This window comes from Anopheles coustani, chromosome 2, assembly GCF_943734705.1.
Source record: "Anopheles coustani chromosome 2, idAnoCousDA_361_x.2, whole genome shotgun sequence".
NCBI lineage: Eukaryota > Metazoa > Arthropoda > Insecta > Diptera > Culicidae > Anopheles > Anopheles coustani.
In genome coordinates this window covers 87,140,817-87,156,650 of record NC_071289.1, presented here as the reverse complement: position 1 = coordinate 87,156,650, position 15,834 = coordinate 87,140,817, and the positions used below count along the sequence as shown (strand labels likewise).

The 15,834-nt window shown below is 44.6% G+C and overlaps 4 protein-coding genes across 6 annotated transcripts; 1 reads left to right on the top strand and 3 right to left on the bottom strand.

Moving 5' to 3' along the window:
* Positions 1-192: 192 nt before the first annotated feature.
* LOC131266687 (general transcription factor IIE subunit 1) lies at positions 193-2,190 on the bottom strand. The gene is made up of 3 exons (XM_058269292.1): positions 1,918-2,190; positions 1,003-1,701; positions 193-921 (listed from the first exon to the last, which is right to left on the bottom strand). Exons 2-3 carry the CDS (start codon positions 1,647-1,649, stop codon positions 255-257), a joined length of 1,314 nt encoding a protein of 437 aa, XP_058125275.1. The 5' UTR covers positions 1,650-1,701; positions 1,918-2,190; the 3' UTR covers positions 193-254.
* LOC131266688 (rab-like protein 3) lies at positions 1,926-3,360 on the top strand. 3 transcript variants are annotated; one of them, XM_058269294.1, is made up of 3 exons: positions 1,926-2,071; positions 2,535-2,896; positions 2,982-3,360. In XM_058269294.1, the coding sequence occupies exons 1-3, from the start codon at positions 2,026-2,028 to the stop codon at positions 3,345-3,347; spliced, it is 774 nt and encodes a 257-aa protein (XP_058125277.1). In that variant the 5' UTR covers positions 1,926-2,025; the 3' UTR covers positions 3,348-3,360. The 3 variants fall into 3 exon arrangements, with proteins under 3 accessions (XP_058125277.1, XP_058125276.1, XP_058125279.1); XM_058269293.1 differs by having other exon boundaries at positions 2,967-3,360; XM_058269296.1 differs by having other exon boundaries at positions 2,024-2,272; positions 2,967-3,360.
* LOC131266689 (adenosine 5'-monophosphoramidase HINT1) lies at positions 3,353-3,928 on the bottom strand. Its single transcript, XM_058269297.1, has 2 exons — positions 3,782-3,928; positions 3,353-3,716 (listed from the first exon to the last, which is right to left on the bottom strand). The coding sequence occupies exons 1-2, from the start codon at positions 3,893-3,895 to the stop codon at positions 3,447-3,449; spliced, it is 384 nt and encodes a 127-aa protein (XP_058125280.1). The 5' UTR covers positions 3,896-3,928; the 3' UTR covers positions 3,353-3,446.
* A 936-nt stretch (positions 3,929-4,864) lies between these two features.
* LOC131265240 (uncharacterized) lies at positions 4,865-10,574 on the bottom strand. Its single transcript, XM_058267501.1, has 6 exons — positions 10,544-10,574; positions 8,362-8,754; positions 5,527-5,658; positions 5,319-5,464; positions 5,088-5,247; positions 4,865-5,020 (listed from the first exon to the last, which is right to left on the bottom strand). Exons 1-6 carry the CDS (start codon positions 10,572-10,574, stop codon positions 4,908-4,910), a joined length of 975 nt encoding a protein of 324 aa, XP_058123484.1. The 3' UTR covers positions 4,865-4,907.
* Positions 10,575-15,834: the final 5,260 nt, after the last annotated feature.

The window sequence follows — 15,834 nt, the reverse complement described above, 5'->3', positions numbered from 1 at the left end:
AAAATAATTGTTTCCAGATACACACGTGTCTAAAACCGTTATCTTTGAATGTAGCAAGCGGCGGCTGCGTACTGTGTTTGAATTTGATGAAAATGGTTGAGTGCGTACCAAATATGATCTAAAGATGTCATTACAAAAAGCGCGGAAAAAACGTTAATGGCACAGTAAAAGAAAAAAACAATTCAATTTGGTATTTGCGGCAATATTTCTCATTTCCAAATTTAACATTTGTTTATTTCTTACTGACCTAGCAATTAATCGTACATATGACTGAAATGGTCTTGATACACCTGTATGTAGGTTTCTTTCTCCTGCGGTGTCATGTCCGCTATCAGCGTGTCGGTGATTTCATCCAACGGGTACGGCTTTCCGGCGACGGTGACCGTCGGTGTGTCGTCTTCCGAACCCGAATCCATTATCTCCACCGGGACTTCAGTGTTTTCGATATCCCTATCGATATCGTCGCTACTATCACTCGAGTTGCCGTCGTTGTTGTTCTGCGCGAGACCCCGTACCGCTTCGTTGGTGGTGTTGCTTGCGCTCTGCTTTTCGTGCTGCAACAGCACCGACATAATATCGTCTTCTTTCCGATTGCGTGCCGACGACATTACGTTCGTTGACGTGCTGCTATTACTAATACTGCCACCGAGGCTGTTGGAGGCGGAGATGGATGTAGGCTGCGTGGAGGTAAAGGCTGCCTTCTCCAGAATGGCATCGACCGAATTGTCATCCATGTCGTTCGAAATGACCGTCGACTCGGTCATCCAGACCGGGCGATCCTTACGCTGCGTCGTGGTATCGAGCGTATCGCTGTCGCCGATCGTAATGTCGACCCGAGTTTCCTCCACGGCGAACCCGCTCGATCGGGTAGCTTCGCCGGACCATTGTTCTGTTGGTGCTTTGTTGGTTGGTTTCGCGATACTGCGGGAAATAATAGAATCAATAGATTAAAGCTCAATATACAAAAATAACTTAAAGTACGACACTATCTGCACAACGTACCCCCGTATGGTGTCAATGTCCACCGGTTCCGGTTCTAGGATCTCCGGTGCAAGTTTGATTCCTTCCACCTGTCGCAGCAGATCGTACAAAGGTTGCAACTGTTCGTTAAACTTAGCTAGTAACAGTCTTGAGTCCTTCTTGGGCAGAGCGGAACTATCCTCCTCAACAGCGCTCCCGCAATAGGTGCAGCGGAACTCGTCCGTATTGAAATCGTACAGCTGATCCGCCTCGAGATCGGTGAACGTTTTTTTACAGGAAGGACACTTGAAGCTCGCCCTACTCGTGGCATCCCGTTCTTCCGTTTCCATTCGCTTGCGCATGTGGTCCAGTTTGTACTTGACCACATTGACGAACGTTTTGTAGTTGATGAAATAATAGTTTACCTTCTGCGCCTTACCGTCGGGCCCTGTTTCCATTTTCAGCCGTGATTGGAGAAATTTATCGTTTCGCAGAATGGAGATCCTTGCCCGTAGCATCTTGCGCTCGAATTTCAACAGTTCACATATGTCGTCCTCTTTCATGCACGGATTCCGCACCAGCATATCAACGACGAGCGCATCTTCGATGGTGTAAAACCCTCGCACCACAAATCGAGCCAGTTGCTTGAGGCTGCTTGGAATCTCCGTCACATATCGTTGGTCTCCCATTTTGGTATTCGAGAAACTTTACTAATTTACAGTAACTAAAAGGTTTGAAATGCTGTAAAAAAAAAAGCAAAAGTATTATAAGTATAAGCAGTACATAAGGCATACGGTAGGTGTTTAAATAAATATATTATAAAGTACAACTGAATACATTTTTCGAATTTTTTAAAATTAATGCAATTCCAGCACGAGGGACTAACAATTCCAAGTTCCGGACCGTTCCTCAAATAGCAAAACAAGCACACCACTAGGTTGGGCTGTTCATGCGTACCAGTTCACTTCTGAAGCGACAGCAACAATTCAACTGCCGCGGAGGCAGTATTGTTGTTCGTCCCACGACGGCCAGGTTCGATTGGGTCACGATTTTTCACTTCACTTTATGGCGGCTATCGACAAAGTTCGCGTGCTGGTTGTTGGCGATTCTGGTAACTAGTAACATAGCGTTTCTATTGTGCGCCACCTGGGTCCCCAACGACGAGCGATACAATGAGAAATTTGTGCTTTTCTACTGACCCGACTAGACACCGTGCCTGTTAGCGGTGCGCCATGTTGGAAATTGGCGTTTCGGACGGTGCAGTGCTGCCAGACAAATGTTTCAATGCTCGATTGTTTATGTTCATCAGCCGGTGAATTTTTTTATGTAAACACTGATGCTAGCACTGCATTTCGCAGATTTCGTACGATTCTGTTTCGGAATGCAAAACCGGGCATGTTTTGCGAAAGGGATATGGATTAATCGATACGAAATTACACCAGTTAACTCTCAACACCTTTTTTTTTGTCTTTGCAACTGCAACTTCTAACAAGAGGGCTCCTCTGACGAAACTTTTGTAAATAATTTCTGGTCTGCTATGTTATAACATTTTCTTTCTGAACATTTTCTTGCAGGTGTTGGAAAAACGTCCCTCACACATCTTATCGCCAACAATGAACCACTGACATCGCCCGGTTGGACGGTGGGTTGTTCGGTGGAAGTGAAACTGCACGAGTACAAGGAAGGAACTCCGTCACAAAATACCTTCTTCATCGAGCTATGGGATGTCGGAGGTTCGATTAGTCACAAGAATGCGCGAGGTGTTTTCTATAACCCAACGCACGGAATAATCCTCGTGCACGACCTTACCAACCGTAAAAGTCAAGAAAATTTACAGCAATGGCTAATGGAAATACTAAACAAGGAGGGAAAGGACACACTACGAGCAGGTGATACAATGGACATTGATCCGGAGCAGTTTCTCGGTTCGACGCAGGTAAGTGTTCGTCTTTTTTTTTTTCTCTAATATTTGAGTCACATAAAGCTCCATGACAGTAATGGCATAGTTTAAAATTTGCCAGATTCCTATCCTGGTCATCGGTACGAAGCTCGACATGTTGGACGAAAACAATAAGCACCGGATACTAAATCGCACGTTAGCAGGTAGCATAGCGGAACAGTGTGGAGCGGACGAAATTTGTCTCAATAGCCACGAGTCTCGATCGTTGGCCGCCGGAACGACCGACTCCGTGAAACTGGCTCGGTTTTTCGATAAAGTGATCGAGCGGAAGTATTACAGCCGGGACTCGGGACGTAAGTATACATCTAACTACACGTCTACTACCCTCGGTCCGTTCGGACCATACTTGACGCAACAACAGGCAACATCCTCGGCGAACACCTTTAGTTATCTCAATCCCAACCCAGTGACTGAAAGTTTATCGTAATATAATTCCGTTCAAACAATAATCCGCCAAAGCGCTAAGCGCTGTTTATTTGCATTCATCCGATAAGAAGATTGTAAGCACGTATACATTCAACACTGTTTAGCCAGGGGGCCATTTCATTTGCCGACCGCCCAGGAAATGCAAGTGCAGATGATAAACCGACTGTGCACCGTTTTTGCCGTCGTTGATAACCACACGGAACCCTTCTTCCAGTCCCTGCTCGGCCGCCACTTTCTTGCCGACTACCATCAGATGGCCGAGGAGTGCTTCGTCTTCCTCCGAGGCCTTGGACAGCTGGGGAATGGTTTTGCGAGGGATCACAAGAAAGTGTATGGGGGCCTGCGGATTCACATCGTTGAAAGCGACGCACTGAAAGGGATTTAAGGTGTTCATTCAGTAAATCCTTCCCACCGTCTACCATTCCGAAATCTTACTTTATCATCCTCGTAGATGAAGTTGCAGGGAATTTCCTTGCGTAGAATTTTACCGAAAATGGTATCTTCCGCGGCGGAATCCGCGGACTGCGCTTTTGCTACTTCGTCGGACATTTTTAACACACTGAAAAATGTTTTGCGAATCGCGAATCGATCCTTTTTGACATCATGCCGCCGGTTCGATTTGGTTTATACAGCAGGGTTCATGTTTTCAAGTCAGGTTAATGGCAGTTTTCAAATAAGTTTTGAAACAATAGTAGGGGAATATGGGGCGATAACCACCGGTGGAGTAAAATGTAGCACGTTTAATGCTAAACTATACAACAAAAGTTTACTCTATAATTACCAATGTTTATTCTATAGAGCATTTGATGGCTCTCGATAAAAAATTAAACAGAAAACCATGTACAATTACGCAGCGTTCTTCTGATGGTTTCAATGAAACACTGGAAATGTGATGATTTTGTTAGAAAGATATTTAACGAATTTTTAAAAGAGTATCACTTCATGCTATTTAGCGCCACAATTTTCCGTTCCGTGGATCTTTTTAGTTTTATCGGTTGTTGTGGTATTTTTGTTGCATAGAAAAGAAAATGAATTGGAAGATTTACAGCTTGAGCACGTGTTCAGCACGCTGTTGTTATATAATGCGCATCTGGCATGCATAGACGTAGCAGAACGAAGTTAGATATCTAATCACATTTTTGCTCTTGCACAATTCTGAAGAATGAAGTGTGTTTTTTCTGTTCAAATCATATTCTCGGTTTATCCATCGCGCAAGCAATTTAATACACTTAATTCGCATAGAAAATCATTTTATTTATATTTTGCTGTGATTTCCTATTTATTTTGCGAAACATGACTTAATTTGTGATATGATACCAGCCAGTAGGAAGTTTCGGATGGGGCAACGTTAGAATCGTTCAAAGGTCATAGAACTGCCTGCGTAAGTTTTTCTTTTTTAACGTTACTCTTTTCACTATCTTATAAATTTGCTGTAATTGAACTATGGAACTAAACTAAATCCAATACGGTAGGAATTTTTCTCATTAATTTCTGTATTTACATTATTTACACGGGGTATCGGCCATGCCGTCTAAATTGTGTTCATAGCTGCAGCAGTGTACTAACTCATCCTGTCCCGATGATTGTACAGGATACTTAGGGCCACAAACAATTTCATCGCTGTACTTATCCGGTCGCCAATGCTGGCACTGCTAACCTCTTGTGCTTCCTCGCCTGTGGAATGAACAACCTTTTTGAAAAATATTCTCACCATTGGTCCTGGGAGCCGCCCCGTACGTACCGTCCAAGATTTGCACAATAGTGCTGGCACTGGCGTACCTCTCCGGGGCACAGGTGTAGTTTCCGGCGTCATCGAATTCGGCGTTGCGTATCAAATGGTTCGAGGTAATGCTGTTGATGGACGATCGTTCGCGCTTACGCAGCGACTCGTAGGCAACGATCTGCAAATAGCCAAACGCAGATTTGTAAGATTTCCAAGCGAACGTGTAGGTGGTTTGGCTTTTTTTTTTACCTCATTGTGATGATACCAAACTATATGGTTCGGTCGCTCCGCATAATTATAGCTGACGATACAGGTGAGGCTTATGTTTTGCCCCTTGTAACCGTACACCATCGTACCCTCGAGAATTTGCGTGGTCGCCGCTAGGAACAGGTAATCTAAAACTCCGTCGGTTTAAGTTCCCTTGGAGACAGAAAAAGAAATTTCGCTGACAACTCACCGTTGACACGATCCGCGTACATCCGGTTGTAGACATCGCCCGCTTTCTTGCCCTCCGGAAGATGCTGCTCGCCGGAGGAAGGCGGAATGTCATAAAGTATGTCGTCCTGTCGTCTCACCAGCTCCGAGTCATCTGGAGAAAAGAGTTACGATAATGGCTCGTTAGCTCGATGATCGATGCTTCTGAGGGTAGGCAGGGGGCCCAGTAAGTGGACAGTATGTTTGTCGTTTGTCAATCTAGGATGTCTGAATTGTGGAAATTAAAAATAAATTAAGGAACAGTGAAAGTGGCACACTTTTGACCCGGAGGAAATGATTGACCGAAACACCGAGGAACCATGGAACCACCGCTGAAAGACCTACAAACCTCGTGATATATGTAATGAGCAGTTATTTATTGGACCGTGAGGCGCTTGTCCACCCCCCATTGGGCCGTGAGGGGGATTTAGAAACTGTTGAAGATTCTTCAGAAAAAAAGAAACAATTTCTTTCCGAATGAAGGACGTTAGTGGGCGATTTCCTTCGCCCACGGCCGCGGTCGTTGGCGCTTTCGCACTCCAATTATGTTTGCCGTTCCATGTTTTCCGTTTCGGTTTCGGTTGGGGATTTTTCTGTCTGTGTCAACGGCGATGTAAATTAACCGTTTAATAAGTCAGAACACCACATTTATAAAGCTGTGAGTGTCAAAATAAATGTCGACCGGCGTTAATATAAATGGCAGAGTGTGGTGCGGGTGGATTTCGGTGTTTTCCAAACTTCCTCACAAAAATATGTCGGCGCAACTAGCTTCGCTCGGTGATTGACGGTTGCCGGTTGTGTTCGGTTAGAAGTTTGCAGACCGACCGGAATTGTTTTGTTGAGTTTGAATTAACAAAGCAATCGGACACCGTCTGTTGGGATTTTCGAAACTAGCCGTAAGACGAAGGAATAGACGCAGAGGGGCTTTTGATACTAATGCATGACGGAAACTAACGACTCGTGGTTTAATTTATTTAACAAATTCTCTGACGTCATGAAGTGGAGATCGATGGACCTTGAAGCAGAACCTTCGTAACTCTTAATACTTGTATTAACAACAATATTTCCCCGCTCCAACACAAGCCAAGCACTCTTGTGCGAAGTATGCTCTGTTTACTACTTTTATTTTTGAACGGTTTCTAGAACGTTTCTTGGGATGATGCCGTCAAGCAGGAAACTAATTAATTCTTTTTTGCCAAATTTCCCACCTGTGAGATTTTTAATTTCTGCAACCTTTCCATATACTATTCTGCGGGCAGTTGTCATAAAAACTAATCTTTGGCATGGTGTTGAAAATATCCGCAAAAAGAATGTCGCCTTTAGGAGCTTAACTTTTTCATAATGGTTATCAATTATTATTGAGATTTCATTATTCAAAAGTTAGAAATTAATAAAAGAACACTTTAAAGATGCTACTAATTAAAACCATAATGTCAGCTGATTGATGATTGACTATGTCACAACTGATTACGCTACTGTTCAAACATGGTTGATGCATATTCAGCCCCAACATCGGCACTTGAAAGTGTGTTTACTCGGGGGAAAAATTAACTTTACCATCCCCATTCCAAGCCGGCGTCGGCGGCCTCAAGTGATAATGGCAGTCAACTGGTCGATAAATAATGCACCCATCACCCGGCAGCCGAGTGTTGCTGCTGCATAAGCAAATAAACGTTGCATTCAAATTGAAGCTGTAAGCAACTGTACATGCGTTGGCTTGACGCTGTTGACGCCGCCGTAGCAGATGAACATTTAAATTTCTCCAAAACCCGACCGCGGCCAGTCCTTGGCCATTGCCGGTACGATGGTGTTTGTTTCGATCCCGTCTCGCTTTTAGTTTACAATATCGCATCGTTGGAATTTGGCAGAATATATTGTGGCTTCAGCAGGCGCTGGCATCACGCAGTCATATCGGTTACGGATCGCGCACTAGAAATGGATGTTTATTTATCCGTCCTCTGTTGAACGGCTTGAACCTGGAGCGGAGCTGTTGTTGACCGACGATGTCTACCGAGCTTCTCCTTGGTAGGTTTTGTTTGGAATCCGGGGGGAAAGGGGCAACGAAACGTCCACATCTCCTTCCGGTTTCTCTAGTGGCGACGACGGCGATCGTGTTGCATTAGTGTGCATTGTGCTTCCGTCGGTTTCGCATCCAAGTGGGCGGCTGTTTGGCGAATCCGTGCGAGTTGTGTTTCGGAAGAAACTTCATCGACGTCGGTGGTCTCTTCGCGGGGTGTCGATAGAACTCGTGTTTCAAATACACAAAACCCGCATGGTTGGTTTTTGCTCGGTGCACATATATTCGTGGCAGCTTTAAATTGCACCTCGGCCTGCGATTTGGTGGAGGTCTGCGGTGACGGACCTGTGGTTTGTTTATTTGTGTTGCGCGGTGCATGACGGATGTAACGATCCAGTGTCGGGTTGGGTTCGATGGGTGCAATGATTTAGTGGTCCGGTGTCGAGTGTATTTACGATACTCCGCGGCGAGTGGCAGCGAGTGGAGCTCCGGACACCCCGCACATCGTCCGACATTCGATCCACTCCAAACGATTGTCCGATAAGAGAATAATTTGTTCAATATTGCGACCGATTGTGAATGTCTGCAATAAAATAATCGGCAAATGGCTAAATAAATCAACCCGGTGCCAATTATCCGCACAAACCGACATTTGCTTTCAGTGCGCGTTCGTGTGCAAACCCCCTAACATGGTTTAGTAGTTCCGTAATGGAAAAGTTTCAACACACCCACCCGTTTTTTTTATCATGGCCGCCTTCAATGTAATCGTTAAACGAGCTCAAGCACGGAGCTGCTTCTTACCGAGCACTATCAGATACAGCTGCAGGCTTTTAACGGGCATCGTCGAGATCTGGCACTCGTAGATGCCGGTGTCCTTCCTGCGCGTCCGTTTGATCTTCAGCGTCCACTCCTCCGTTTGCTTGTTGTGCAGCGCCTGAAACCGCTCGTCCGAGATGAACGCGTCGGAGTTGATGGCCAGTATGTGGAGGTCGTGGTGCCGCACCCAGGAGATGCTGTACTGGGCCAGGTTCTCCACGCGGCAGGTGAGGAATGCCGTCTCGCCCTCGCGCACCGTCACGTTGCGGGACACGGTCAGATCGAAGTACGGTTCGGTCCATTGCTGGCGCAGGGCAGGTGGTCGCGGTCGGTTAGTGCTACTCCAGGGGGTACCCTCGCGCCAGGCACTGGTGAATCCTGTGAACGGCACAAAGGGAAGTGGAATGAAATTTTAGGCCACGTTGGTGGTAGCTAAGGTTCATGTAATGCTGTGTAATACTAGTTCCAAATCCCTCATAATTTCTCTAAGGAGTATATCCCATTTCCCATGGTTAAGTTAATTTATGTCGACAGCGTCATGGTTGCAGATTTCCACCATAGCCTCGGAAATTAATGCCTCAGCTTAACACGAGCCGCATTGCAAGTCAAACCCGCTAGGTTCTCTCGGAGATTGAATACCTGACATTTGAAGCACGTACTGGCAAGCCGATGTAGGCCACCCGCGAAACCCGCCCTGACTCAGATCCTCTTCCAGACGGGAAGCAACCGATGGGAACTACCGCCGCCGCTCTTGAGCGGAGGGTTGATTATTTAATTTAACGCTATGCGACCGGGTAATGGGGTGTTAACGGCCGCCGGGCCGCGTCTTGCAATAGTAGGACAATTATGAGCAGTTTATGAGCAGTTGCGTAAAACAAACTTCCATCATCCATCTTGCCAAAGACCCCGTTTTCGGGCCGGGCAGGACATTCCCTTGGCATGTCTTCATCGTTGCTTCGGGAACAAACCAATCACCCCGGCTCGACTCATCCTGCCAGCTCCGAAAATGCCAAATGGAATGGATTACCCTCTCGAAACGGGGAAAGCAGGTGAGAGAGAGTGGGGGACAAGTGGGACATATTTCACGCACATTTACCGTCTGGCGTTTGTCCCACTCCCTGCTCGCTTTCATCTGCAGCCCATCCGCTACACGTTATGGTACTTTCATGTATCTTTATTGTTGTTTGCTTTTGTGTCCCGAGCATCTTTTTTTTGTTGTTGTGAGATCTCTGGCCTTCCGATCCGTTCGGGCGGGCCCGCATTCCGTGCCAGCGCTGAAATCGGGAAGGCTAATGGGCGAGTCTATTTTAGAAAACCGTGCACTGCCGCCGTTTGACACAGGACAGGAGGAGGCCCCGCTGCCAAAGCGGACCTGATCCACTTGGGTTAATCACCGTGTGAAACAATTTCTTACGTTTCGTACGGGCAGGGGAAGGCACCGCGGTTGCGGTGCGGACTGGATCGGAGCATCAGCACATGCTTTTTACAAGTGCAAAATATGTTGGCCGTATGTTCGTGAAGAATCGTGAAATGGGAGATGACAAATACGAAAGTGGGGAAAGCACTGTACAGGTTCTATTATTACGTGGCGCAGGAACTAAATATGGTTGGGGTATTTTTGGATGCGCAAATATCGTTTCCATGATCAGTTAAATATTCATTTCCTAGAATGTGTTCAAGGGAGCACAATCTAATCCTTTGTTGAATACTTTGGTTTGACGAGGTTTTTTTAAATTGAAATTTTTAATGTGTTTTTCTATCATTGGAAGGACCTACCGTATTTTAGTATGTATAACAACGTAACGCAAGAATAATTTAATGTTTGTGACGAAAAAGGTTTAACTTCAAATGTTACCCAATTTTAACAATTTGTTTTGTTACAATTCATAATTAACATGAGTGACAGACTTTGATAGTTGATGAACATAGAGAAAGTCCTTGTAAATACCAAATACGGTATTTTAATTTATAATTGTTCTATTTTTTTTGTTATTTTAGTCCTTTTAAGGAAAACGGTTTATTTACATATAAATTTACTTTCTTCCGTTTGATATTATTTGGGAATCTTTATCAATTGTTTACTATGGTTTTGTTTACAAAAAAAAGCCATATTCGCCGCTCGGAATGTAGACAAATATTTTATTTTTTTCAGTTATGTTGCACCTACTTTTCTGCTTGGTCTTCTGTGTTGTTCTCATTTTCGCACATTGTAAATAATCTGCCCAATCGATGTTCGCAGATCATCATATTTAATGGGTATGGTGGTAAAAAAGTCGTCACCATTTATTTGCCGTATTAAATGATGCCAAATGTTGTTTGAAACGTCGCCAAATGTTTGTATATTTTTACGGATTTTCTGCTCGCTCTCTTTTTCGATGGAGGATGCAACAAGCGAATGGAAAAAACGATTGTTTTGTACCGATGTTCAAACATGTGCTTTTAAATTCGAATGGATATGGGAATATTTTGTAGTGTAGCTATAGGTTTGTCTTAGTAAAGAAAAGTTCAGTTCACTGGCTTGACATTTGCCTGAATTCAATAAATCTTTCCGAGAGCAATGAATTCTTATCTACGTGCCGAGATCAAAACCTTTAATTGAGGCACGTCACCTAATACCGGCCGACTCAAAGCATAATACACCCTGCTGATGGATGGTATCCCTTTCCCATGTCCGTGTCTCTCCATTGTTGTGTGGAATGCCGTGCGCCATATTTGCTTTATGTATTCCGCCATGTTCGTTCGATTGCCACCGCAAAACCCTCTTCACCTGTCGGACTCGGTACGGCCGAACTCACGCGGGCGCGCGCTCGTTGATGAGGATCATTTGGTTTCCGCCGGGTTTAGTGTCGCTGGCCCGAGTCGAAACACGCAACACCTGCAGGACGTTACCGAGCGGCACACACACACACACACACACACACACACACATACTCGCATGTGGGGGTACTCGAAAATGTTTGTTTGGCGGCCGAACTGTCGGTTTGAGTGTGGCAATAGTCATGAAACTGTCACCGATCGTCGTCGTCGTCGTCGTCGGCGTCGTCCAACTCTGTTGTTGTGTGGGTAAAATTTATTGCCATCCATTTTCACTTCCGCCCCCAAACAGTGGGCCTGGGTGCTGCCGGACTTGTGGCAAAAAGGATTTGTGCAGACTTCCACCCCCCCACATCATGGTCCCTTCGATGTACGTGTTTGCCACAATCATCCTTCATGTGAGTGTGTTTCGATCCACGCGGGTTGGAGTAAATTAATTAAAGGTTTTGTTTTGCGCCCCCCCCAACGGAACGTGCGTGCTTCGGCGGGTGTGTGCCAATTTTCTTGTGCTGTGACATGCTGGCAAGGTTAATTGAAGTTAAAGGCGAAGCTGGTGCTCCGTTACGGCGTTTCAAGTGGAATTGCGTGTACCGCTTTGGGGTCGAAATTGTAATCATTTAATAGATTCCTGCGGCAAAAGCCGTTTCACAAGCTGAGAGCAAAGCCGAATACTTTAACTGTTCAAATGGAAGTGTTTATTATTACTTTAATCGGCCGCCCCTTTTTTTCTACCAAGCCAACTATCTCTTATGCGTGTCCGTACACAGATTTTAAGTTTTTTTAGAATTAGTATAGGTTATCTATGTTTAGAGTTGTATTTTTGTTTTACTGTATTTATCGGCATATAGAACTTAGCTCTTTCACGACTAAGGGACCAAAAATGTTTTTCCCATCTACAAAACTCGTTACTGTTTGTTCAACTATTATCAAAACGATACTTTTGAAACGAAACATCAAAGAAAACATTATGTCTAAGGTGGCAAAAATCAAAATTAATTGCTCCTAAACCAAACCATTCGTGCGTTCAACCAACAAAAACTGAGTATTTGGAAAGTTTATTATACTTGATGAATATATTATTTTTTCAGAATTTTTAATATGTAATTCGTATTGGAAAGCAAATAAAAGAAAATCCGATGTCATAACTATACTCGTCATTTATTTACATAGGGAAAAATATTTCCCATGAAATCATAAAAAAAACCTTCACCGACTGCACAGGTTTTTCTGGTGATATTCTCTTATTTTACACCCCAAATAGCCAAAATATTGTGTTGTATTGCCAATTCTAGTCTTGAAAACGGTCCTGAAAGGGTTAAATAATTTCAAGGTGGACATTTGAACTTTCATTTATAGGTTTTTTCTTCATCTTCACAATATCAAGTTCTCTATGAACATCTCAAAATTGTTTTTTTTTTCCAGCTTTTGTTATTGAAGGAAAGTTAATCACGAATGGTTCAAATCTTACAAACTACATATCAGTAGAAACTTAGCAGTATTTTTTGTCAATGTAGGTTAGTTGATAAGCGGACATCGTGCAATTCAGATGGAAAACAAATCAGTATACATCCAGAGATTCATGTCCTTCCTGTGCGTGATCGACTACTTATATTTGTATGTCCATAGTTCAGTTCTGATTTACAGTGTTTGAATGTCTTTCTTCGTTATGTAAAATTTTTGATAATTTTTCTACAAATTTGAATATGTTCTATTCACTCTTTTTTTGAGGACAAACGGTGCAAACCCTCACCTCTAAGTAATAGTGCATGATTGGTTGTGGCTGGTCGCCGAATCTGGTTTCGCTTGGTTTAACTTTGTATCCCAATCCGGTGGCCATCGTTCAGCTCGGCGACGAATTACCCGCCATGGCAGGGTTTCGTTTGTATCATTTAACAATTACTGACGGTTTTCCACCACATTGCCCGAGCGCCAAGATTTGTCAGCTTATTAGACTTATCCCAGGGGACGGTGGTGGAGTGAATGGGGGTTTTGAGTGACGCCGTTAGTGGCTGCTGCTGCTGCGTCTTCCACAACCTATTTAGCGCCGACCGTATGCTATCCATCCAATCCGCCAGGGAGCATAACGGGACGGGGAACGTTCATCCCTTGTCACGGCCAGTCAGCGAAATGCAGCGCCAACGTCAATCAGCCCTTTGCGCACCGAGGGAGGAACACATACGCACTCGTACAAACACACACACAAACGCTTGTTAGTGCCGCGTTACGCCCCAAAAACCTGGCGGGAACCTGGCCGAAAACAAGACGTTCTTGCTTGGCGTTCCTACCATCGTCATCGTCGTCGTCTTCGTCTTCGTCTTCTTCTCCTCGGCAGACGTCGTACGCCGTTGGGTTATGTTTTGAAAAACAGTTGTTTCAAGTCTTGTTTTTGCAAGTATAAATATCGCGCACATGATTTACGATAAATTTAGAGTGATAATTGATGAGCGTGGTCCCGGCTCGGAGCATAGTTCGCGCGGGCACAAAGCGGGCCAGCGTCGTGTTCGTGAGCCATGATGTATGCCAGTGGCTTTCTTCGGAGAAACCACCGAAAATCCCACGGCCACCATCGGACGGGCTTAAACATCATCATTGCCATTGTGGGAAGCAATGTGGAGCGCCGGGAGAAGAGCGTTGCCACATGCGAAAGGATCATTTGTACCCGGTTGGACTTGTTAGCCCCCTGTGTCAGACGGATCGTTCGCCTGTTGGCGAACCTCGCGTCGAGGTCAGCTTCGGCAGGCTTTCAATCTCGTGTGAATATTTTACCATCGTGCTCCCAGAAGACCGGAACGGCTAACGGTTGTGGGCACCCCGTGGCCCCATTTATCTTCACTAGCCGCTTACTTCACGGTGGTGGCTTAATTGTATTGGATCGAATTTTCGGTCATTTTCGTGCCGCCTCATTCTCTAGCTCAAATGTCACGACGGGGTTAACGAGAAAGTGGACCCACAAACCGTGGCGAAAACAACTCGACTATGTCCGAACGCGAATGGTGAGTCGCAATTTCGCTTGTAGCATTTCGTCGGAAGGCGAAAATGAGGCACGAGGGACAACGAATGGTCGGTTCTGGTTAAAAAATATTCACAGAATTTTCGCCACCCACGGTTGGGCGCTGATGGGAGGAAGCCACAGCGGGTGGAGGGAATGTATTTTCTTAAGCAGCGCGTTTAATTATGATTATTTCTTTTCACCGAAATGTTTGTTTGACCACGCGAAGGAACGCTTTCGGTTGTAAGGATTCTGTTTTTCTACCAATGGGGGGGAAAAATGGCGTTGTTCCGGGCTTCAGTAAGAAAGGATGTCAATCATTTGTTTGCCCCCTATTTTGTTTTTCTGCTCGGTTTGTGTGCTCGATTGGACAGGTTGTTGGGGCATAATCTTGATTATTTACCTTCAAGTTTTACAATCATGTAATCAATCGTAATATATTTCGTAAAGGATGTTGCATGTTACATTAATCATTCGAGCAATAGGACTTCGTATGATATGGTTGAACAATGCCTTTCTCAACGACAAACACTGCCGGATGATGTTTATACAAGTTATTGAATTTAACTTTTGCATTTGGTTTCCTGTGTGTAAAATCAAAAAGGATCATCAGAAAAACTATATACGCGGGGCTAAAAGCATTTCAAATAAGTCATGTAAGCCGATTGATTTTATTTCAAAGAACCACAAAAGCGAATAGGTACCGAAAATAATAGAATAATCCACTAAACTTGACTCAGTTGATGTTCAGGTTGTTAAGGCTAGAAGTTTTTATCCCAATAAAATATTTTTCATGTTTGTTAACTTTCTATACTTTTAAACATCGTTAGCATCAGTTGATTTGTTTATAGATTGATTTGATGCTAAAATTACATTCTACTTCGTGTGGAAACCTTTTGGTCATTGGTTAATTTTAAAGTTATTGGTCATCCTATTTTGGGGTCACATTGTTAGCACCCTTTATAAAAATTAACGTCAGCATTCCATACACACACACACACACACACAGCCACGGCTCACCGTTTGATGCATTTGTTTACGCAAACGAGCCGACAACCGTTAAGCGCTAGAGCATTACGCGCCTTTTGCCGCGAAGAAAGGCCGAACGGAAGTTTGCCGCTTGTTAGCGAAACAAAACATACTTATTCTCATCCCGAAATAACCCGCCACCCTGTCCCGCTTACTCCCCACAAGCGTGTGTGTCTAATTTTATTGGATTTTATGTCCGTTACGCCACCGGGGAATTACTGCGCGAGGATTTGCTCCCCAAAGCGCACGAGCGGCGGGGAGGGATGAAAACTACTGAAAAATCTCGTCCTCGACGAATTGGAATCGGTCAAGTAATCCCCCAGCGTCCATTCTTGTTTGTTTTCTTGTTGCTTCGCCCCAACTTGAACCAACGCAGGTTGAGTGGCGATGATTAAGTCACGTTTTTGCACAAACCACACATTCGAAAATAGCTCACAGCCCGATCGGAAAATGGGGTGAAAATAAAAGGACGTGGACGATCATGATGATGATGCGGTGGGCTCGCACGCTCGTCGGGTGTGTGTGTGTGTGTGTGGTGGTTTTTTATTGGCGTAATGGGAATATTAACATTCGAATTCCTCCCCGTATTGCGCACCGGGGGGAGGGGGTTTCCATTGTACGCCACG